At 43.0% G+C, this 22,589-nt stretch overlaps 1 protein-coding gene across 4 annotated transcripts in view; it reads left to right on the plus strand.

The window, feature by feature from the left end:
* PIK3R4 (phosphoinositide-3-kinase regulatory subunit 4) overlaps positions 1–22,589 on the plus strand; it is a 31,613-nt gene that overhangs the window by 4,058 nt on the left and 4,966 nt on the right. For 2 of the 4 annotated variants that reach the window (XM_053265382.1, XM_053265381.1), the window contains exons 3-17: positions 2,180–2,203; positions 2,857–2,990; positions 3,102–3,684; positions 4,860–4,994; positions 5,635–5,856; positions 7,765–7,938; positions 9,308–9,453; positions 9,943–10,146; positions 12,828–13,029; positions 13,841–14,040; positions 14,661–14,871; positions 18,190–18,355; positions 19,576–19,740; positions 20,776–20,987; positions 22,304–22,435. In XM_053265382.1, the coding sequence (XP_053121357.1) occupies positions 2,180–2,203; positions 2,857–2,990; positions 3,102–3,684; positions 4,860–4,994; positions 5,635–5,856; positions 7,765–7,938; positions 9,308–9,453; positions 9,943–10,146; positions 12,828–13,029; positions 13,841–14,040; positions 14,661–14,871; positions 18,190–18,355; positions 19,576–19,740; positions 20,776–20,987; positions 22,304–22,435 (2,910 nt within the window). The remainder of the gene's footprint in view (positions 1–2,179; positions 2,204–2,856; positions 2,991–3,101; positions 3,685–4,859; positions 4,995–5,634; positions 5,857–7,764; positions 7,939–9,307; positions 9,454–9,942; positions 10,147–12,827; positions 13,030–13,840; positions 14,041–14,660; positions 14,872–18,189; positions 18,356–19,575; positions 19,741–20,775; positions 20,988–22,303; positions 22,436–22,589) is intronic. The other 2 variants (XM_053265384.1, XM_053265383.1) reach the window with 2 other exon arrangements.

The following is a 22,589-nucleotide window of genomic DNA, read 5'->3' on the forward strand; positions in this document are numbered from 1 at the left end:
CTGTCTCCCACATGAGCCCTCAGCCAAATTATATATTTCCAAATTGTGTGGTATGTCATAGAGTCACAAGAGAGATGCACACTTTTAGAATGTACAGGAGCAGATATTATGTTTGGATGCTTCTTTGTGTGGAAAATAGCAAGTAAAAATAGAAAGTAGCAAGTAAAATAAAGTACTCTATATATTTCTCCCTTATATCTTATCTTTCCGCATGTAGGCAGTTCTTTTATATGGGGAACAATTCCACCATCTTTATTCTAAAATGGTGCAGTCCCCGTAAGGTTATGCTATATGGTATTTATGAACATGTAATTAGTCTTGAGTCCTATATATATTTAATAAAAGTAGCATTTCATTATTCATACTAGCCTAACTTGCTAGCTGTCTGAAAGCTGATTTCACAGAGGCCTAGTTCAGATGTCACATGGAGTCAGGTCAGAATTCTGATTCTTTGGAGGTGATATCCCATCCCCTTGGGCATGCATGCTCTCCCCTCCCCTTCGTGCATGAGCGGAGAAAGAATTCTGCTTCTGATCCTGGCTTATTCTAGCCAGAGTTTGTAAATAAAACAGTAAATGAAGCTGGGATACAAACCAACCTTCAGATGTATGTTTGTAAACATTTAAGTTATGATCGCCTGGTTCAGACATCACAGCAGGTCCTGGCTTGTTCTAAGACAGGTTCAGATGTAGAATCCTTCCTCTTTCACACACACACAAGGGGAAGAGGGGAGCATATGTACCCTAGGTGGGGACATCATACAGTAACTGGATTCAGTCCTAGCTCTGAGTGACATCTAAATCAAGCTATTCTCAGTCTTCCCCATTTGGATCCATACAGATTTTCCAATGGGTCTCCCGCAGGCCGCAGTGGGAAGATTGGTGATGTGAAGCAGCTCTAAATACATAGATGGTAGAAATACACTCACATTAAGACTGACATGTCTTAATCATGATCCACAAATATGGGGTTCAGTGCCTTCTCATTGTTTACTTTTTATATGGAGATCAGACAGTAGGGATGTTCACGAATCTGTTCGGAGGCCCTTTTACGGGCCTCCAAACAGGTTCAAACATGGGGCCAGTTCAAAGTTCGACAGGGGAGCACTTTAAGGGTGGGGAGGGTGCACTTACTCCTCCTGCTACTTCCCCCCCGCCAGCACTCATTGCTGTTAAAAGCCTTTGGGGCAGCAGCATACGTCCCTGTCACCCCATTGCCCTCTTCGGCCAGAAGTGGCCAGAAGTACCAGGAGCATGTGCGCCCATCGTGTGTGTGTGCACCTGTCTGCCATGCACACGCATGTGATGGGCGCGCATGTGCCTGGTACTTCCGGCCAAGGAGGGCAACGGGGCGGCAGGGACATATGCTGCCGCCCCGAAGGCTTTTAACAGCAACGAGCACTGGCGGGAGGAAAGTGGCAGGAGGGGTGAGTGCACACTTCCCCTCCCTTTAAGACTGCACCCCCGCTGCCTTCAAACCACCCAGCCGGGGTTCCATGTGCATCCTTACCAGACAGCTTGCTCAAATGGGAAAATTGTGGTTTCATATAAGCACTGTGAGCTTGGTTGTTGGGCAGTCTTTGGTTACTTTGCCTTAGGCAAGCAATGGTGTTTGCTTATGCCTTAATTAACTGATGAAAACAGGCAGGATCTCCAATATGTATTGAGAGGAACACCTTATTTAACCTTCTTGACTCTACTTGGTGGCACATTTTTCTTCTCCAGTTGCCAGAGAATGATGTGGGTGATTGTGCTCCAGATGTTGTCAGGTGGCAATGATGAGCTAGCTCATAGGGGTGTTGAACATTTCCATTGCAATTGGAAGAAATGTGCATGCAAACAAGCGCTGCATGTGCCCGTACCCAATCCACAAACTTGGGGCTGTGTGGAACTTTGGTCAAATTGTGTTCATTATTACTGATCACACTGGGCAATGGAATGCAATCTCCAGTTGCGGGCTTTTTGCTTGCACTACCTCTTATTGGTGGAGATCACTACTTCCAAGATTCTTTGGATACTAAAGGAAAAGGATATGGTTCTCACCCCTCACTCCTTATATTTGGATGGGTTTGTGGGGGGTTCTTTAAGAGCTACAAGGTTAAGGAAGAACTTGTTATGCTACACTTCAGACTGAAGTCTTCACTAATCATCTCCCTTTTGCTTGCCTGGCTGCGGGAAAGGATTCTGGTTCTACATTGCAACAGGTAGATGGCCCACTGAGGAGTTAAGCCTGAACTATGGGGTGGGAGAAAGTGGCTTCTCTTTCTTCTGTCTTGAATTCCATCAAATAAATGTCTGTCTTGTCAGAAGATTTCAGTCTTCGAGTCAGGCTAGCCTGACCAGGATAATTTTGTGTCCACTTCAGGTGAGAGGGAGGGTCATATGGTTGGAGGCTCCCTCACATATAAACTTACTACATGTAAAAAACAAAGATTCTAGCTGAGCCATCTCCCTGACATGCTGCTTCTCTATGTGCAGAGTGTTTTTTTCAAATGAGCATTCAAACATGCAATACCCTCATCAACAGTCTGAAGTAGAGTAACACAAGCTGCAAAGCTTGACTACCCTGTGTGTGAAAGTTGGCCCCTAGACATGGAGAAGTCTTGGTTTTAAATCCCTGTATTTATCAAAGTTTCTTCAGATGGGGGCAAGGAGTGGAGAACAATTTTTCATGATAAAAAATAAAGTTATGTTGCTTTGTCTAAAGTCACATCTGTCACACCCCGTGCTAATTAAACTGAACCCATATCTGTTAAGCTCCTATATTTTATTCTGTTTTATAATATGGTTGATTTTGGTTATGTGTGCTCAAGATAAGAGATTCATCATTCTCAGCCATTTGTTTTGTATTTTCCAGGCTGCGTAATAGCTGAGCTCTTTACTGAAGGTGTACCTCTCTTTGACTTGTCACAGCTTTTGGCATATAGGAATGGCCTCTTTGCCCCGGAACAAGTGCTGAACAAAATTGAAGATCGTAGTATCAGAGAACTGGTAAACAAATCTAATGTCTTTGCAGTGCAATTTTCAGACTGGCTTAATAAGTTACTTTGCATTCTCATTTTTCTCCTTCACTCTGTTCTTTTTGCTCCCTTCTGTCCTAAGGTAACTCAAATGATCCACTGCGACCCAGAAAAACGTTTAGCAGCTGAAGACTACTTGAAACAACAACGTAACAATGCATTTCCTGAAATATTCTACACTTTTCTTCAGCCTTATATGGCTCAGTTTGCCAAGGAAACCTTTGTATCGGCAGATGAGCGCATCCTTGTCATACGTAAAGATCTGGAGAATATCATTCACAATCTGTGTGGTCATGACCAAACAGAAAAAGCAGAGGGAGAGACGAAGGAAAATGGTCTGGTCATTTTGGTGTCTGTGATTACTTCATGCCTACAAACTCTCAAATACTGTGATTCAAAGCTGGCTGCCTTGGAACTGATTCTCCAGTTGGCACCCAGGTTAAGCGTGGAAATCCTCCTGGATCGTATCACGCCTTATCTTTTGCATTTCAGCAATGACTCTGTGCCAAGAGTGAGGGCGGAAGCCGTTAGGACGCTAACTAAAGTCCTTGCTCTTGTCAAGGAGGTACCACGCAATGATATCAATATTTACCCAGAGTACATCCTGCCAGGTATAGCGCACTTGGCCCAAGATGAAGCTACCATTGTCCGACTAGCATATGCTGGTAAGCTATTGGTGTGTGTCCGTGTGTAACAGGGCAAGTTTGAATGGCTGTTTGAAGTCATTTGAATTTCTCTTCAAAAACATAAAATAAGTTATATTCACCCCCTGGAGGCTTGTGTAGTATCATCCTTTGTGCTCTTCCTGTATCTGGCAAAAGCTTGTCTGTTCCATTGGACTTTGAGGATTAAATGAAACTGGGGCATTGTTGCTTCTGATCTTTTCTTACTGTGTTTGAACTATTTTTGTTGTCCTATGGCGATTTGTAACTTCTGTTCTAACTACATTGTAAGCCTCTTCGGGGCCATTGCAAAAACCAGGATACAAATCAGATGTAATAAAAGATGACCGTTAAGTGTATCCAAATATAGATTTGGAGAGTTGCTGTAGTATAGTGGTTAAGAGACTGAACTGCGCATCAGGACTTCCTGGATCACCCCTGCCATAAACTCACTAGGTTGATTTAGGCAAGCCACTCCCTCTCAGCTTCACAGCATCAACTGGGAGAGAATATTTACTTATAGGATTGTTGTATGGATTACAAGCAGATAATGCATATGAAGTGGTTTGTATTCTTAAAAAGCACTATGAAAATACTGAATATGATATGGTGCTGGATTTGATTTTTCTTGAGTTAAAAGTTGACAGAGAGCACACAGAACTAGAAATTGTCCATATTCCAGAATTTCAACAGCAAGAACATATTTGTTTGGGTCCTGCCTACCCTTGTCCCGTTGCGATCTTTAATCAAACAAAAACATCAAGCATGTGCCCTCTTATGTTTGTGACATAAGAATGAGAATTGCCTTGCTGGAACTAAATAACACCTGTTTAGCCCAGCATTTGGTTTCCAGAGGTGGCCATCCAGGTGCTCTTACAACACATACAAGATGGTGGCGACCAGGTGCATGTGGCCTAGACATGTAAAAAGGTGTTCTTGGTGTGGCTTCCCCAACACTGGCAAATTTCTAAAGCGAGGAATTCTACAAAGTCTAAATCCAGAAGAGTTGCAAGACGTGGTTTGACCTGGATTTCTTTGGCTTGGGTTAAGCCAGTACGAGATGTTTGTTTTTTCACATTTCAAGCACATATCCACTGTGCTTGGTTATCGCTGATGTTATGGCTGTAAAGAAGTTCTCGAAATATTTCAACACAATCTATTTTTTTTATTCTTTGCAGAGAACATAGCACTGTTAGCTGAAACTGCCCTGAGATTCCTAGAACTTGTTCAGTTAAAAAACTTGAACATGGAAAATGATCCAAACAGTGAAGAAATGGATGATGCATCACACCCTAGTGAAAATTACGACACTGGTGATGTACCTTTCACTTTTTAAAAACTGTTCCAATCAGGTATTCTATTGCTATGCAAATACACTTTTTGGCTGGTTATCATCTTTTGTTTTAATGTTGTACATCTTCTGTATCTTAATCCAAGATTGCTTGTGAGATTCTGGACATGGCAAGATTCTGCTACCCATAAAAGTTCTGAGCTGAATGGAAGCTCCTTTTCAAATCAGCAAATCATTTCTCCCACCTCTTTCATGGTGGTCCAGCTCATGCTTTTTCTCCTCTTGTGTCTGCTGTCCCTTGACCCCTGCCTTCTGTAATTTGGAGTCTGAGCTCTGTGTATCACAAGATGCAAGAGGCACTGAGTAATTTCAAGGTGATCAGGTAGTCTTGGGTTCCTACTTGCCAATATTAGTGGCAGGTAGGGATGTGCACGGAACTGGCAATGGTTCTGTTCATGTATGCAACACTGAAGAGACAGCCTAGGGTGTAGGCTCATTCTGTGTCATCGCTAAGCTAATGTGTCCATCTTTTCCTGTCCAGATGCACTGCAGACTTCTGCTGCATGTGATATAGTTTGGCCACCCACAACTAACTATAAGGATATGTTTGATGGACATACACACTTGTTCTTCTTGACTCAGTTTCTGTGATACTCTTGCAGAGCTTCAGGCCTTGCATGAAATGGTTCAGCAGAAAGTTGTCACTCTGCTGAGTGACCCAGAAAACATTGTGAAACAAACTCTGATGGAAAATGGAATCACACGCCTCTGTGTCTTTTTTGGACGTCAAAAAGCCAATGATGTTCTCCTGTCCCATATGATCACTTTCCTCAATGATAAGAATGATTGGCATCTACGGGGAGCCTTCTTTGATAGCATAGTGGGTATGTACTTGACAACACACAACTTCTTTTCATTGTATTAAGTTTATCATTTAAGGGGTTTTAAGCTCTATAAATGAATCATGTCCTGCATCTAAGTAGTCCTCTATAATAAAGAGCTAAAGCGTGATCCCGTGTCCCTGCCCGTGTCTTTCTCGGCTGTTCTCGTTCTTTCTCGGCCGTCCGAGAAAGGTACGGCCGCAGGGACACGGCGGCCATGTTGAGGGAGCAGTGGGCCAAGAAGGAACTACGGGGAGGGAGAAGCTGGGATCGGGGAGGACAGAGGCGGCAGCGGCGGGTACGGCCGAGCGGCGGCGAGACTGGGCCCGCTGGCGGCGGGGGAACTGAGCCTGCTGGCGGCCTCTGGCAGCGGCGGCCGCTGCAGGGCGACTGGGGCCAATGGCGGCGGAGGGGAGAGGACTGGGCCTGGCCCGCTGGCAGCGGACTGGGCCCGGCCCGCTGGCAGCGGACTGGGCCCACTGGCAGCGGACTGGGCCCACTGGCAGCGGCGGCCACACTCGGCCCCGCCAGAGACGGAGAGAATGGGAGGCGAAGCCGGGTGGGGGAAAGAGGACCGGCGGGGTAATGATGGGCGGCGGCGTGGGAGGAGGAAGTGGGCGGCGGGGAGAGAGGGAACCCACCACGGCCGGCCATGGAGGTCCCGGGAGCAGGCAACGGCCGGAGGAGCTAAAAGCGCGCCCAAAAGGAGGAAGCGGGCGGCTCCGAGAGAGAGCTACTCCCGGGTGGGCTCCTCCTCCTTCTAGCGCCGACCACAGAGAGGAGAAAAACGGCGGGCGCAGAACGGACTACGGAGAAGGCAGAGACGGCAGCAGGGGGATCGGGTGGGGATCGGGAGGACCGAGGGAGGAAGGCAGAGAGAGAGAGAGAGAGAGAGGAAGGAGGGAGGGAGAGAGGGAGACAGGACAATAGAAAGATGGAAAGAAGGAAGGAGAGAAAAGAGAGAGAAGGGAGGGAAAAGGACAAAAGAAACAAGGAGGGAGGGAGGGAAAGAAAGAAAGAGATAAGTAATGAAGTAAGGAAGGAAGAAAAAGGAGAAAGGAGTGAGGGAGAAGGACAAAAAAAACAGAAGGGCGGGAGGAGCAGCTAGCCCCAAAGAGCGAGCCCGTTAAAGAAAAAAAAGAGGAAAAGAGAAAGAAAACAGAAAGATGGGAGTGAGAAGAGGTGGAAGAAAGGAAGGAAAGGAAGGAGAGGGAGAGGGAGAGAGAAGAAAGTAAGGAAAGGAAAGAGTGGAAGAGGGAGAGAAAAGGAAGGAATGAAAGAGAGAGAGAGAAAAAAAAGGAAGGAAAGGAGGGCAAGAGAGAGGGAGAAGGAATAAACAAAAAAAGGTACTAGCGCCCGTTATTTTAACGGGCTTAAAAATACTAGTTAAGGAATAAGCCTGCTCCTTAAAACTGTCAGATCTGATAAATCATTCTGTGTTTGAGTGTCCACCATAAACACATAGACCCAGCAGAGCTATTCCTACTGTCCATCTAGTCCAGCACTCTGTCTCCAATAGTGGCCAGTCAGATGCCCCGAGAAAGCTTGCAAGCAAGACATGATGGAGGTAGTCATATGCCATTTCCAGCATGTGGAGATGGTAGTCACAGATACAGTAAAGTTCCATTCTTAGCTCTTGTGGCTAATAGCAGTACATAGACATCCATCATGAATGTGGTTTCCATAAAGCATATCTGCCACTATTGACTATTATATCATCTTACAGCAACAGATGTTATATATGTTAAATAAAAGAAGCTGGGGCTGTGGCCTACTTATTAAGTATTTTCTTGCTTGTCCTGTTTCTTAGGCATTTTTTCAGAATGTGAGTTGACCTTGTCATTAGTGTTGATGGTACCTACTTGGTTTGCTTTAGAGATCCTAATGTGTTTTATTTTCCATGGATTCCAGGTGTTGCTGCTTATGTTGGCTGGCAAAGCTCTTCAATCCTAAAGCCTCTGCTCCAGCAAGGGCTCTCTGATGCTGAAGAATTTGTCATATACAAAGCCCTCAGTGCCCTTACCTGTATGTGCCAGTTAGGGCTTTTGCAGAAACCACATATCTATGAATTTGCCTGTGATATTGGTAAGCCAGCTTTCTTGGAAGCAGTATAGTACTGTTTGTACCGTAGTTGTGTAGTTTTTTTTTTACTACCATTGGAGCTAGGCATACAACTTTACTCAGTTAAATCACAATGGCTTTAACTTCCTTTTGTCAATCAGTGTCTGTTGATTGACAGTCCAGTTCTGTGCATGTTTACTCAAGTAATGCCCATAATGCAGTATGCCATTTTCAAGTAACTGTGTTAACACTTTTGATGTCCACTTAGTTAATTTTAGGTCCCGCTCAAATTGAATCAGAAAGGCCTCATTCTGACTACATTATGTATTCAGTATACATAATATAGAACCCCTGCTAACTTGGCAAAGAGGCACACTTTAACATGGTGATTCTCTTTTATTTAGCAGGGGGAGAGTAACTGGCCCTACCCACCCCCAGCACAGTACCTCAAGTGACTGTTGCTGGTGTCTATCTTATTCCCTCCCTGGCTTCTCCAAGATAGGGCTGAGAGAGATTCCTGCCTGCAACCTTGGAGAAGCCGCTACCAGTCTGTGAAGACAATACTGAGCTAGATAGACCAATGGTCTGACTCAGGATATGGCAGTTTCCTGTGTTCCTATGTTTCTTTTTAGACTGTGAGCCCTTTGGGGACAGGGATCCATCTTATTTATTTATTATTTCTCTGTGTAAACTGCCCTGAGCCATTTTTGGAAGGGCGGTATAGCAATCGAATAAATAATAAATAAAATACATGTGGGCGCACACTGCCTTGATACTGCTGCCCAGAACAAAACTCATTCTGTGGTCAGATGAAAAAAATTAGAGGGAACGCTGATAGGGATATGCCTGAACAGGCTCAAGCAGCTGTGGGGGGAGCGGAGTGGTTTCCTTAGGAAGAATTTAATTTACCTGCTCTGCCGCTGCCCCACCACTTTTCCAGTCACGGCACTCGCTCTCCCAAAGATTGCATGCAGCTGCGGCGCTGTTCCCTTCAGCCTGCGTGCTGCATGCTTGCATGCGGAAGGTTCCAGGTTCCCTGCTTAGCATGTACAGAAAGGGCTGAGCTAGACTCCTGCCTGTAACCTTGGAGAAGCCACTGCCAGTCTTGGTAGACAATACTGAGCTAGATGGACCTATGGTCTGACTTGGTATATAGCAGCTTCCTATGTAGTATAGTTCTCTGCTACAAGAGAAGGGATGCGAAGGGATCTTAAATAGGTTGATGCTTTATTCTTTTATGTTGGATTATTATTTTTTTTAGTTTGAGTTGAAATTTGTTTGTCTGAACTCATGTAGGTCCTATCTCTTAACTTGATTTCTCTACATGTGCAATGATATCTATTGCAACTTGAAAATCCTCTCTCTAAAAACAAAACCATTTCTTTCCTCCCAGCACCATTCCTGTGCCATCCTAATCTCTGGATACGCTATGGAGCTGTTGGGTTCATAACTGTTGTAGCACAACATTTGAATATTGCTGATGTTTATTGCAAACTCATGCCTTACCTCCACCCGTTTATCACTCAGCCAATAATACAGGTAATCGGTTGGCAGCATCTGTCCTGTTTACTCATTTAGAATTGCAGCATGTAAGGGACATTTTATTAGAAACAGCCAAGAAAGTTCAAGCAAGTCCTGGGCCAAGTTATAATTGGCTCTTAGCTTCAGTTTTTTATTTGTTAAACAGGAATAATAGAACTGTTGTATAGGCAACACAGCAACAATTGTACAGCACTTTGCATAAAGAAGTTCCATATATAGGATAAGCAGGGTTATAAAATAACGATTTTAAAGCTGCTTTTTTCTCACTGGGGAGAAGTAAATATGGTTCTTAAAGTTATAATTGGTCTGTTCTCAAAGCTTAATAGCACTTCTGGAAGCCCATGTCTTTCCAGACCTGCCACCAAGATTAGTAACTAGACCTCTGTGAACATGGTGAACTGATTTCTCTCCATAACGTTTCTAATTCGTGTTTCTATGGTTATCTGATTACTTCCTTGTTTCCTGTAATTCCTATCTGAATTACAGATAGATAAAGAAATAGTCCTGCTGAGTGTTCTCAAAGAGCCTGTAAGCCGCTCCATATTTGATTATGCTCTACGATCAAAGGATATAGGAAGCCTGTTCAGAACTCTGCACCTTCGTCAAAAGAAAAGGAATGGGACTCTTCCAGACTGCCCACCCCCTGAAGATCCAGCAATTGCACAGCTGCTAAAGAAGCTTCTTTCTCAAGTAATTTACTTATGGTATCTTGGTAGTTCTAGAATCCAAGATCAAGGAGAAGAATATATTGTGCTAGCATCTGTGCACCTTTAGATATCGCTGTGGCATGCATTGCACTAGTTATTTCTCTTGTGCCATTGAAATGAATCAGAGTTGTGAAAGACCACCTTTGCAGGCTTTCATTTCAGGACATGCAGGAAAATTGCTGATGAACTGAGCCCATGAGCCTTGTATTGTTTTGGTCTTTCAGTCAATGGCTAACATCCTGACTTTCTCACTAGCTGAGGAGTAGTCTAAAAGACTGCTCAATAGAACTCTCATTTCAATAGGACTTCCTTTAGTAAATTTAGGGTGTCGGCCAGTATGTTCACCTGAGTATTCCTGTTCTTAGTCTATTTTTAATTGATACTGGGTTTTAATATAGAACAGTATCTTTTATGGTTCAAACTATCATTCTTGGGAGAGCATAAGAATTAGGTTAGAAAACCTGCATACAAAGGAATTGGGAAACCCATTCAGGTGACCAGACAGCTGTACTGTGAGCTCTCTCGCCTTGGGGTAGTTTAGATATCATCCTGCCAAGTGGCAAGGCTGATCTTGACAGACTGCAGATGTGTGGTGAAATGGTCTTCATGTCAGCTCAGAAACATGCTTTTTTCTGTGCAGTAGGGAAGTGATACGTGCAGAGAAAGCTCTTCCAAAGAGCTAATTGTGGAGGAGACACAATGTATTGGATTTATTACCTTCTCATCTTAGGTCAGAGGTGACATGAACTCTTGAGTTTTGATTCTCTTACAATCAGTGATGTGTCTAGATCTTATAATTGTGGTGGGGATCAACACACCTGTATTAATCTCTGCCCCTCTAAGCCAGTTGTGCCATCTAGTAGAATTAATCCTGTGAACTGGGGGCTTGGGTCCGTTGGGTAGTGAGTTACCATTTGACATGGCAACACACCAGAGCAAATATGGCTTCAAATATGAACAAGTCCATAGTTCGTTCATTGGAGAGTCAGACTTCAAAGGAAGTATAGGAGTTATTTCAATTGAACACTGTTTCAGTTGTCTAACGTTCTTATTACTAGGGGAAAGCCATCATGGTTTCACCTTAAAATGCAACATACCTGCTAGTTTAGAATACTAAGCAGAAGGAAAAGCCACCTTTAAATTTATTTACCATCAAATTTTGTGGATGTGGAAAGGAATTGGCACATCTGTGCATTCTAATCTCAGTCAATCTGGCGGGCCTTCTTTAATCTGAGATTAAAATTTGGTTACCAATTTATTTATTTTATTGTTAAATTTCTATACCGCCTTTCATTAAAACAATCTCAGTTTAAGCTTGTAGCCCTTAGCATTGTTGTTGAATTGGCTATATGAGAACCTTCCATTTGTAGAAAAGCAAATTGTATTGTCCCTTGCTAGTACAACTCACACTCACAATTTCTTTAGCAAAGTACTTTACAGTCCTTACTTTGCTTTATATATTGATATATTTACCCTCCCTACAGCCTTGTGAAATAGCTTCGACTGTCTGAGAGATAGTTACTTGCTAATGGCCATGTAGCTGAGCAAAGATGTAAACCTGGGTCACTGTTATACATTCCATTGTTGCCAGATTATTCTAGTTTCTAATTATTCTTCTTTCAAAGACACATGAAGTTAACAGCAACAGTGGGCCCTACCTGCAGGCTGACAGTCTGATGAAACAAAAGGGGTGAGAAACAGGAGAAGAGGAAAATAAGCAAATTCATTGTTATGAATTATACAGTTTTAAATAATTGATAGAATGATCAAGTGGAATAGTCACATGGAGAAAGGACCTGGGCAGGGAGGAGCCCAAATGCAGTTGATCCCAACCGAGGCAATGGAGTGTGCAAGGCAATAGACCATGTCACCACTAGAGATGCGCATGAACCAAGGTCCGTGCACTGGTTCAGTGCCACGGCAAGTGGGATCTTTAAAGAAGAGAGCAGGTCCTTACCTGCTCTCCGCCGGTGCATGCAGCTTCCTGCTGTGATGGTGCTACCCCCAAGAACCTGTCCACAGCGCCAACACACACACGGAATCCATGCAGGCACCATTTGCATGGTCAGAAACACCATGCTGACCATGTAAATGTCACCCGCACATGCACGGATGCAGGTTCTTGGGAACAGTGCCATCACAGCAGGAAGCTGCATGCAGCAGCGGAGAGCGGGTAAGGACCTGCTCTCCTCTTCTTTAAAGATCTCACTTTCCGCGCCCCTCCCCATGGTGCTGAACTGGTTCGGACCTTGTCCGAACTGGTTTGGCACCGAACCAGTGGTTACCACTCATTTAGAGGCAAACGGGTAAAATGCTATTGGATGCAAAGAGGTAAAATGTCTACTGATGGAGATACTGTTGATAGCCACACTTCTTAATTTTTGCTTCTAATTCAGTAAGGGCTCTTTTACCACAGTTTCATTTCCCAAAGTGTGTGTGTTTTGGGATGATCCACAACACACCGTGCAACTGTGATCATTTTTAAAAATGGTGCACTGATGCACTGTGATAGCTACAGTTGAACAATTCCAGAGCAATGGGTAAATATAATATTTTTCACCCTTGTCTGGTATGAATCAAATTGTTGCAAGCAGTGTAAAACCTGCAATCCTCCTTTGTGCTTTCTCTGTCTCAATAAATAAATTTTGTTTTGCTTTGGGATAGGGGATGACAGAGGAAGAAGAAGACAAGCTGTTAGCCTTGAAAGACTTCATGTTAAAATCCAATAAAGCAAAGGCCAACATAGTGGACCAGAGCCATCTTCATGATAGCACCCAGAAAGGAGTGATTGACTTAGCAGCTCTCGGTATCACTGGGAGACAAGTTGACCTTGTCAAAATGAAGCAAGAGTCTGATGACAAACGGGGTTAGTATAGTCTTGCAGTTCACATCCTGTTGATTTTTTTATCATTATGTTGAAGCATTAAAAATGCTTATACATGTGGGAGATATCATTAGCTATGCATGTGTCAAATTCCACATCTGTTTGCATTTTACTTTTCATATTGGGGGTGGGAATGTCTTGAAATGTTAAAAAAATGTGTTTAAAAAGTTAAATACACACTGATTAATCACTTGATTTGATCAGGTGATTATTTGCTATGGAAGCAGTTCATACATTCAGCTAAAAGTGACTCAGTGCTGGGTTACAAAGTAATGTACAGGCACTTGTGAATTAGCCTTTGGTAGGGATGTGCATGAAACTGATTTTCTGCCTTGTTTCGAGCTCAAAACAAAAAGCAGATGGCCAAAATATTAGTCGAAACAGCAGTTTAAGTGTTGGTTTCAAAGAAACACAAAACTCAAAACGTTTTGAGTGTTTTGGCCATAGGGAACAATGGGAAACTAGAAACACCCCATTGTTTCCCATGGGTAGCTCCTAGGAGCACCAAAGTTGGTTAGGTGGTAGGGCATGCTGGGTGCTACCTACCACCCAACCAACAAAAGAAATGGGCAAATGGGCAATTAAAAAAATTTTTTTAACCTCTCCCCTATGGAGTCTATGGGGGTTTGGAGGAAAGGCTAAAAAATTGTTTGCCATTATAACAGAAAGGTTAATAAATTTGTTTGCCATTATAAATCAGTATGGATGCTTTGGTCTCTTCTTATGTTTGTAAGGTCACAGTTACTCTCTCTGTGTTTATAATAAATCATATTCTGTTTTTTGGGACTTTTAGCTAGAAAACATGTAAAACAAGATTCAAATGTGAATGAAGAATGGAAAAGTATGTTTGGCTCTCTGGAACCTTCTAACATACCCCAGCCGATTAGCAAAGGCCATGGCCAACCGACTGATCCAGAAGCCATCCAGACGGGGAAACCTCTTCAATCAGAGTCCTCAGCCGGCATTTGTGCTCCTTTGTCATCCTCACCACAGGTATTTCTGAGGATTTTTAAAAATTTTCTTGATCCTTAATACTGGAAGAGCTGCTAATTGCTTTTGACACATTATTTTATATAAGTTGTTAGGCAGTCTTGAATGCTATTTATGGCAGAAAGGTAGCATGCCTACATTTACACGAAATAATAGCTAGAACTATTGTAAAACTTGGGTTTAGTATACCCACTCTTCACAAAGGTGCTGATATTGCCAATAGTGTGCTACTTTTTGACATTGTTTATGGCATTCAGGGTTGTAGCTATAATTGAGCGAATGGGTTCAAAGAAGCCGGGCCCCCCAGCTCCACCCCTCCCTATCTTCTTCGTTATCTCCTTCACTCTGAGGGATTACCGGGGAGAGGTGCAAACACTGGCCCCTTCCTTAGCTACGCCCCGATGGCATTGGTAGTAATCATGGATATTTATTATGTGCCTCAAACATTAGAGCTGTTCCTCAACCATGACTTTAATGTTAAATTTGATTTTTGTTTGGTAAAATGTGTGTGATGAAGTTGAGTGAATTTCTCACTTAAAAGTTAGTTTTGCCCTAAGAAATCTTCTTGTACTTTGTAACACGATTTCTAAACATGAATGTGTGACATGATTTCTGGCTTTCAGGCAGCAGATGGAATAGTTGTCCAAGCGAGGAAACCAACCATACAAGTTTTAAGCAGTATAGCATCGCCCTCAACATACCAACTACGTATCACTACCTGTAAAACAGAACTTCAGCAATTGATCCAGCAGAAGCGTGAACAATGTAGTGCAGAAAGAATTGCTAAGCAGATGATGGAGAATGCTGAATGGGAGAGCAAGCCACCACCTCCAGGTGATCCTTGGCATACCTTTGGCAAAAGGCCAGCGTTGCTAGGAGGGCAAGACCAAAGGGGCTGTTTTTCATCCTGCCGATGCCAAGATCTGCTAGCATCGAATTGGGGATGGACAGGAGATCAGGATTGGGGATCTACTTTAATGGTGTACTTTTAGTATTTGCAGGGTGTTGAATATCACTTGTGTATCCCTGCAGTATTTCCACTAGTAGCAATACTGTATATTCTTTTAATAGTGATGGCCTCTCAGGAAAGGTACATGGAGCAGGATAATACAACTGCATGTGATTTTTATTTATTTTATTCAGTTTTTATACTGCCCTTCCTAAAGTGGCTCAGGGCAGTTTACATTAAAATAACAAACACGTAATAAAACAATTAATTAAAAAACCATTTACACCAGATTAATATTAAAACTAGATTTCATGAAAAGAAAGGCTAAAAAGACGGATCTTTGAGGCTCTCTTGAAGGCCTTGAAGGAAGATAATCCTCTCATATCCACGGGGAATGCGTTCCACAAGCCAGGGGCGACAACTGAGAAGGCCCGATCCCAGGTTGCAACCAGATGAACCAGTGGCACCCAAAGACAGACCCCTCCTGATGATCTTAATGAGCGGTGGGGATCTTGTAGAGAAAGGCACTCTGTCAGGTAACCTGAACCTAAGCCATTAAGGGCTTTAAAGGTAATAACCAGCACTTTGTACTTGGGCTGGAAACATATCGGCAGTCAGTGCAAATGTTTAAGAACAGGCAGAATGCCCCTGAGACCAATCTGGCTGCTGCATTTTGAACTAACTGGAATTTTTGAACTACTTACAAAGGCAGCTCTACATAGAGCACATTGCAGTAGTCCAACTTGGAGGTAGTCCAACTTGGAGAATGTCTTCAGGCCATTCTCCTCAAGAAATGGGTGGAGTTGTTGAATCAGTCACAGCTGGTAAAAAGCGCTCCTGGCCGCTTTCCTTGCAGGGGTCAGATGTGATGTGAAACTAACCCTAACCTTGAAGTGTGGTCCGTCCACGACAATGGGGAAACTACAGGGAACCCCACCACAGAAGGCTGCCCTGATCTGAGCAAAAGACCACATCCAGCAAGTGACCAGCAACATGTGTAGGTCCTAGGATTAATTGGGATAAGCTATTTGTTATGGCCACTGTGAACAACTGAGCAGCATCAGACAAGCCCATCCCAAATTGGATGTTTAAATTACTTGGTACCAAAATCTTGGGTGACTCCAACACCAACTCAGTGACTAGCTCAGTTAGGGAGTCTGTTAGGCAGCAGAGTGAACAGTACATCAACAGAATCCCCAGTCAATCCTGAGTCCCCAACCTAAGATACACACATTCAATATAAGTCACTTCTCTCACAGGGATTCTGGTAAAGGAGATGTTGTTCTTGTGAACCACAGCCACTCTGCAAACCCCCCCCCCACCTTTCCCTAACCTGATCAGCAACGGAGTACCCTGGGGGGAAGAGGTTGGAACCACTAAACTCCCCAACCATGTCTCAGGTATACAAGCCAGGTTGGATCCTTCATCCAAATCATGGATAACTTTGATTTTGTTTTGAACCGACCGGGCATTACAAAGGGGCATGGTTAGGTTCAAGGGGAGTTGGAACTACACCCCAAGGCCTGAGAGCTGACAGGGCAGCTGGATTAAATTAAATTACTGTACTCCCTCGCTCTGTAATGGCATATTAGCCTGCCAACACTCAATGCTCTATTCCCCAACTTTAAGTTTCCTTTCAAGCTCTGATGAGGTGATATGTGACTGTTCTGCCCTCATTATGTCCGTTAGCTATTTGCTGAACTTTTTAGCGCTTCCATGGACTTTGCTTTTGGCCGTGTAGCAAAAATATTATTTAAAAACCCAGATTTCCTCATGAATACTAGTGGAAGAGAGTATAAAGGAGCAGGATAAAGTGTTCTGGAGCATGTAGGCAGTTGGATAAGGCAAGCTTGAGCAGGAACATGAATTGTAGGAACTTCAGCGAGAGAAAGAAGCACAGGGGGAAATCACTCTTCTTAATGTTGCTGAAAATGACAGCTAGTACTTGCATTCCCTTTTCTAAAGATCTACAAATCCATACTCCTGTTGAAAACCAGCATATGTTAAGCCGTGCCATAGTCATGACTGTATGAGTGTGTATCCTGCTTATGATACAGGTTTCAGAAGGCTAATGTGAAGGCTCATAGTTGTTGGCTTCGTAACATGTCTGTCATGGTTAAACTATCTATGGATACTTTTGAATTACTTTATTCATGATTATTTTTGTATGCATTTTTAAAAATAATCAAATTGTTACCCCCAACTTCTTGTAATAGACCCTTACATTTGTTTACAGAAATTAAAACAAGCTTGGTATTGTCCCAGAAGCAATATTGAAACCCCTTTTAGACACTTTAAATCTGGCTTTAATTGGTTTTCTGGTTTGCCCAATGTTAGCCTCTGCATTCGTTCTTTTAATATGTATTTCTGCTGATGCCTGTCTGCTATATCTGTGTGTGTTTGTAAGTGTGATGTTTTTATTGTAAGCAGCGTTGAGCAACATTGTGTTGGATAGAACGGTGTTAAACCTAATTAACTAAACATGCAGCTAGTGCAAAACGCGGCAGCTAGGGTTTTGTCCAGAGCTGCCCGGTGGGAGCACATCACACCCATCCTGAAAGAGCTGCACTGGCTGCCAGTTCGTTTCCGGGTCCAATTCAAGGTGCTGGTTTTGACCTTTAAAGCCTTTAATGGTTTGGGCCTGGGGTATCTGAGGGACCGCCTGCTCCCAAGGGTTGCTGCTCACTTGACAAGGTCATTCATCTGAGGGGGGCTCTGCTCCCTCATTTCATCTACAATGAAGGAGGCTCGGCTGTCATGCACTCGGGACAGGGCCTTCTCTGTTGCTGCCCCCGGACTTTGGAATGCTCTCCCAGTGGCCATTCGCTCCTCAGACTCCATCACAGTTTTTAGAAAGCTTCTTAAATCTTAGCTTTTTACCCAGGCTTTTACATGACTGTTTCTACTGCTGCTTCTATGTGTTTTTACTCATTTATAGTTTTTATGCTTGTATTTTTATAGTTTTTAAATTAGATTTGTTTTATATTTTTAGCTTAATATTGTAATTGTCATTTTTATTGTATGTTTTTAACTTTTGTAAACCGCCTTGGGGTTGTTTTTAATGAAAGGCGGGATAGAAATTCAACAATAAATAAAATAAATAAACATCTCACATGACAACTTTCTAGGTTGAATGAAGGAGGAGGTTGAGGAGAACCCTTTGTTTCACTTAATGAAAACACACCCTTTGCTGCTTTTCCTAGGATGGCATCCTAAAGGGCTGCTAGTTGCTCATCTTCATGAACACAAGTCTGCTGTGAACCGCATTAGAGTTTCTGATGAGCATTCAATTTTTGCCACATGCTCAAATGATGGAACAGTGAAAATCTGGAACAGTCAGAAAATGGAGGGCAAGACGACTACTACTAGGTGATGTTTAATGTTAAATAATGTTTCCACTGGTAGGGTTGCTAACTATAGAGTAGGTATAAATTTAGGACCACAGCTGTTGCACCTGAGAGATCATAAGACATTCAGCTGTCTTGTTTCAAAGTATCTGAGTAAAGGCATGGTATACGGTATTTTAAACTGCTTCCTTTTACCCTGCTTCATGGGTTCTTATCCCAATATTCCACCCCTTTCTTCACATTTCATATACTCATCCCTTCTCTAGACTCTAAAAAGAAAATCTGTGAAAAGGAATTCTCAAACACGTGCTTTTTTATCTCCTAACCAAATGAAAAACTACTGTACACATGTGACCTACAACTTTTGCCCTGAGTCCACTGTGCCCCATTTTTACCCATTCTAATCCATCTCTGCCCCAGCTGACTTTATATCACTTGATCAAGTTTAACTACCATGACTTCTCCCACAAAATCCTGTGAATTTTAGTTCTGTGACAGGAGTAGGGATTTCTTGATAGAGTGCTTATCACTCTTGCAAAACTATACTCCCAGGAGTCCATGGAAGAAGCAATGATAGTAGACAGTAGGCCTATGCACCACCAGAAATATTGAATCAATGCTGAGCTGATAACAGTACGCAAAAAAAATATCGGGAGGCCAATATAGTCTCTCTGCCGCTATTGGTGTTGGGAGGACATTGGCCCAATACTTTAACCAATAATAAGGATTATTGGTTATATAATATATAATAATATAGAACCACCCTGAGCTGTTTTGGAAGGGTGGTATAAAAATCAAATAAATAAATAAATAAATCTGGGTGCTCCTAGGGGGGTTATGTTGGTACCCCCCCACACCCTGAGTTCAGGGGTGCATTCCTTTAAAAATCAGACCTGAGAGAGCTTGGAGAGACTGTGTCTCTAAGCCAGTTTCCGACCTGATTTTAAGCACTGCACCTCCGAAATGGGTGGTGGTGGTGGTAATGCCCCCCAGAAAGTGTGAGTATTGGAAATCCTTCCGATAATGCCTGCTAGTGGGCCTATTGGTCAGATATTCCTATTGAACCGATACGATTGCATAGCCCTCGTAGTCAGAGATATGATACTCATGCAACTCACCTTTTGGGGAAGTTATTTTCTCTGGGATATTTTATTGAGTTTTAATGTCCTAACCTTATATGGTGTTTTAGAATGGTTAGAGAACACTGGTCTTGAAAATGTTTCTTTTTGTTTTCTAAAACAGATCAATTAACACATATTCTCGAATTGGAGGGCGTGTGACGACACTGACTTTTTGCCAGGGCTCTCACTACTTGGCTATAGCTTCAGATAATGGAGCTATTCAACTTCTTGGGATTGAAGCTTCAAAATTACCCAAATCTCCTAAAATTCATCCAATACAAAGCAGGTGTGTTATCAGTCATTTGCTGCTTTCCATTGGATATCTTTAGCAGACTCGGATTAGCAATTCCTTCCTACTGAAGTGAAAGGGGTTTAAAATCTACACAATGGAGTTAGAAGGTCTAAGCATGCCGTGGAATGAGGTGATAGAGTCCTGAACTGGTAGAAGGGACAGTACTATTTCAGACTGCAAGATCATATTTTTGAATCTTCCCCTAGGAAAGAAAGGCTCCTTGCATGTAGAAAGGAGGCTTTCTTCTTGACATATTATCTTTTACGTGAAGAGATTTTTTTGACATGGGAGAACATTCAAAATTGCTCCCCAACCTGCTTTCTGAAGGGTTACAATCCACTCTGTTACTTCAAGATTCTGCCATCTCATTCTCCTGTGTGCAAAGAGCCATGAGATGTAATAGCTTGTTATACATCTATAAAGCCTGGGGTTTTTAGTTTGGATCTTTTATTTATTTTTGGCTGTGAGGGGCATATTTTAAGAGGCCATATTGCTCATTTCCCCCCATCCTCTCCCTTTTCTTTCAGGATGGTAATTCTCTTCTAAAATCTGTGAGAAGACTGAGTGGAAACCTGGGAAGTAAGAAATAGCAGGGCCAGATAGGGAATTGGCAGCTCTAGTCAAGTATATACAGGTGACCCTCATTCACGGGGGTTCCATTCTCGCCTGTAGGTGCGAATACAGAAACGGCAAATAATGTTTCTTATTTATTTATTTATATTTTTACATTTGATATTTTGCTCTTCCTCCAAGGAGCCCAGAACGGTGTACTACATACTTAGGTTTCTTCTCACAACAACCCTGTGAAGTAGGTCAGGCTGAGAGAGAATTGACTGGCCCAGAGCCACCCAGCAAGTATCATGGCTGAATGGGGATTTGAACTCAGCTCTCCCCAGTTTTAGTCCGACACTCTAGCCACTACACCACACTGATTCTCTGAAATAATGAAATCTTTAGTGAGTGGGAATTGCGGGGTTAGTTTCCAAGAGCACTGAAATATCCATCTTTTCTTTGCTTTATTCTGTCCAGGTTTTTAGATCGGAAGGATGATGGCTGTGTGGTAGACATGCATCATTTTAATTCAGGAGCCCAGTCTGTGCTGGCTTATGCCACTGTGAATGGTTCCTTAGTTGGATGGGACCTGAGATCATCTAATAATGCCTGGACATTAAAGCATGATTTAAGGCTGGGACTTATAACCTCATTTGCTGTGGACATTCATCAGTGCTGGCTCTGTATTGGTAAGATGCGTTTTGTTGGGTTTTTTAATTATATCTTTGAAATTACTGTGTGCACGGGGAGGAGAGCTGGTCTTAAGAACAGAAGAACAGCCCTGCTGGATCAGGCACAAGGCCCATCGAGTCCAGCATACTGTTTCACACAGTGGCCCACCAGATGGCTCTGGGGAGCCCACAGGCAAGAGGTATGTGCATGCTCTCTCTCTCCTGCTGTTGCTCCCCTGCAACTGTTATTAAGAGGCATCATGTCTCTGAGGCTGGAGGTGGCCCACAGCCATCAGACTAGTAGCCTTTGATAGACCTGTCCACCATGAATTTGTCTAAGCCCCTTTTAAAGCCATCCAAGCCGGTGGCCATCACCACATCTCATGGCAAAGAATTCCATAGATTAATTATGCACTGTGTGAAAAAGTACTTCCTCTTGTCTGTCATAAATTTCCCAACCTTCAGTTTCATGGGGTGACCCCTGGTTCTAGTGTTGTGAGAGAGGGAGAAAATTTTCTCTTTCCACGCTCTCCATTCCATGCATAATACTATACACCTCGATCATGTCCTCCCTTAGTTGCCTCTCTTCCAAGGTAAAGAGCCCCAGATGCTGTAGCCTTGCCTCATAAGGAAGCAGTCTTGTGGTAGCAAGCATGAATTGTCCCATTTGCCAAGCAGGTTCTGCCCTGGTTGCATTTGAATGGGAGACTACATGTCTGAGCACTATATTCCTCTTAGGGGATGGAGCTGCTCTGGGAAGAGCACTTGCATGCTTGGGTTCCAAGTTCCCACCCTGGCATCTCCAAGATAGGGCTGAGAGAGACTGCTGCCTGCAACCTTGGAAAAGCCGCTGCCAGTCTGTGTAGACAATACTGAGCTAGATGGACCAATGGTCTGACTTGGTTTAAGGCAGCTTCCCATGTTCCTATGATTGCCCTTTGATCAAGAATTAGGTTGGGATGATTATTGAGCTGCTTGCTTCTAGAGTGCCAGTGTAGCTCAGTGGCTGGAGAGTTGGACTTGGATTGAATCCAAATTCAACCCCCTCCCAATTCTGCCAGGGACTTTCTGTGGTAAAATCACACTCTCCAACATTAGGTTTCCTTATTGTAAGGTGAAAATTAATAGTGACTTCTTAAGACTGTTGTCAGACCAAAGACAATATAGACTCTAAAATGCTGTGCAAATAATAAAGTCCTGCATAAATCATAAGTAACAGTAGCAGGGAAAGATGTCACTGATTATAGTACATATTGATATTGATGTCCTTTCAGGGTTGCTCAGGATGTTGCTTAAGCCATAAGTTCTGATCGTGATTACCTTTTCTTCACAAGGTACAAGCAGCGGTACCATGGCTTGCTGGGATATGAGGTTCCAGTTACCCATCTCCAGTCATCCCCATCCTTCCAGGACACGGATCAGACGCTTACTTATGCATCCCCTCTCTCAGTCATGGGTGATTGCAGGTAGAACTTATCCTCTTTCCTTTAACACAGTGCTTCCAAAAGTATGACTATTGCCATTTATGTATGTATGGCTATGTTCCCGCTAGCATCTTATATCCATTTTAACATGGTATTTACCACTATATAGACCTCTGGTCTGGTAGCATTCACATAT

The sequence above is a fragment of the Hemicordylus capensis genome, chromosome 6 (genome assembly GCF_027244095.1).
Source record: "Hemicordylus capensis ecotype Gifberg chromosome 6, rHemCap1.1.pri, whole genome shotgun sequence".
NCBI classification, from domain to species: domain Eukaryota; kingdom Metazoa; phylum Chordata; class Lepidosauria; order Squamata; family Cordylidae; genus Hemicordylus; species Hemicordylus capensis.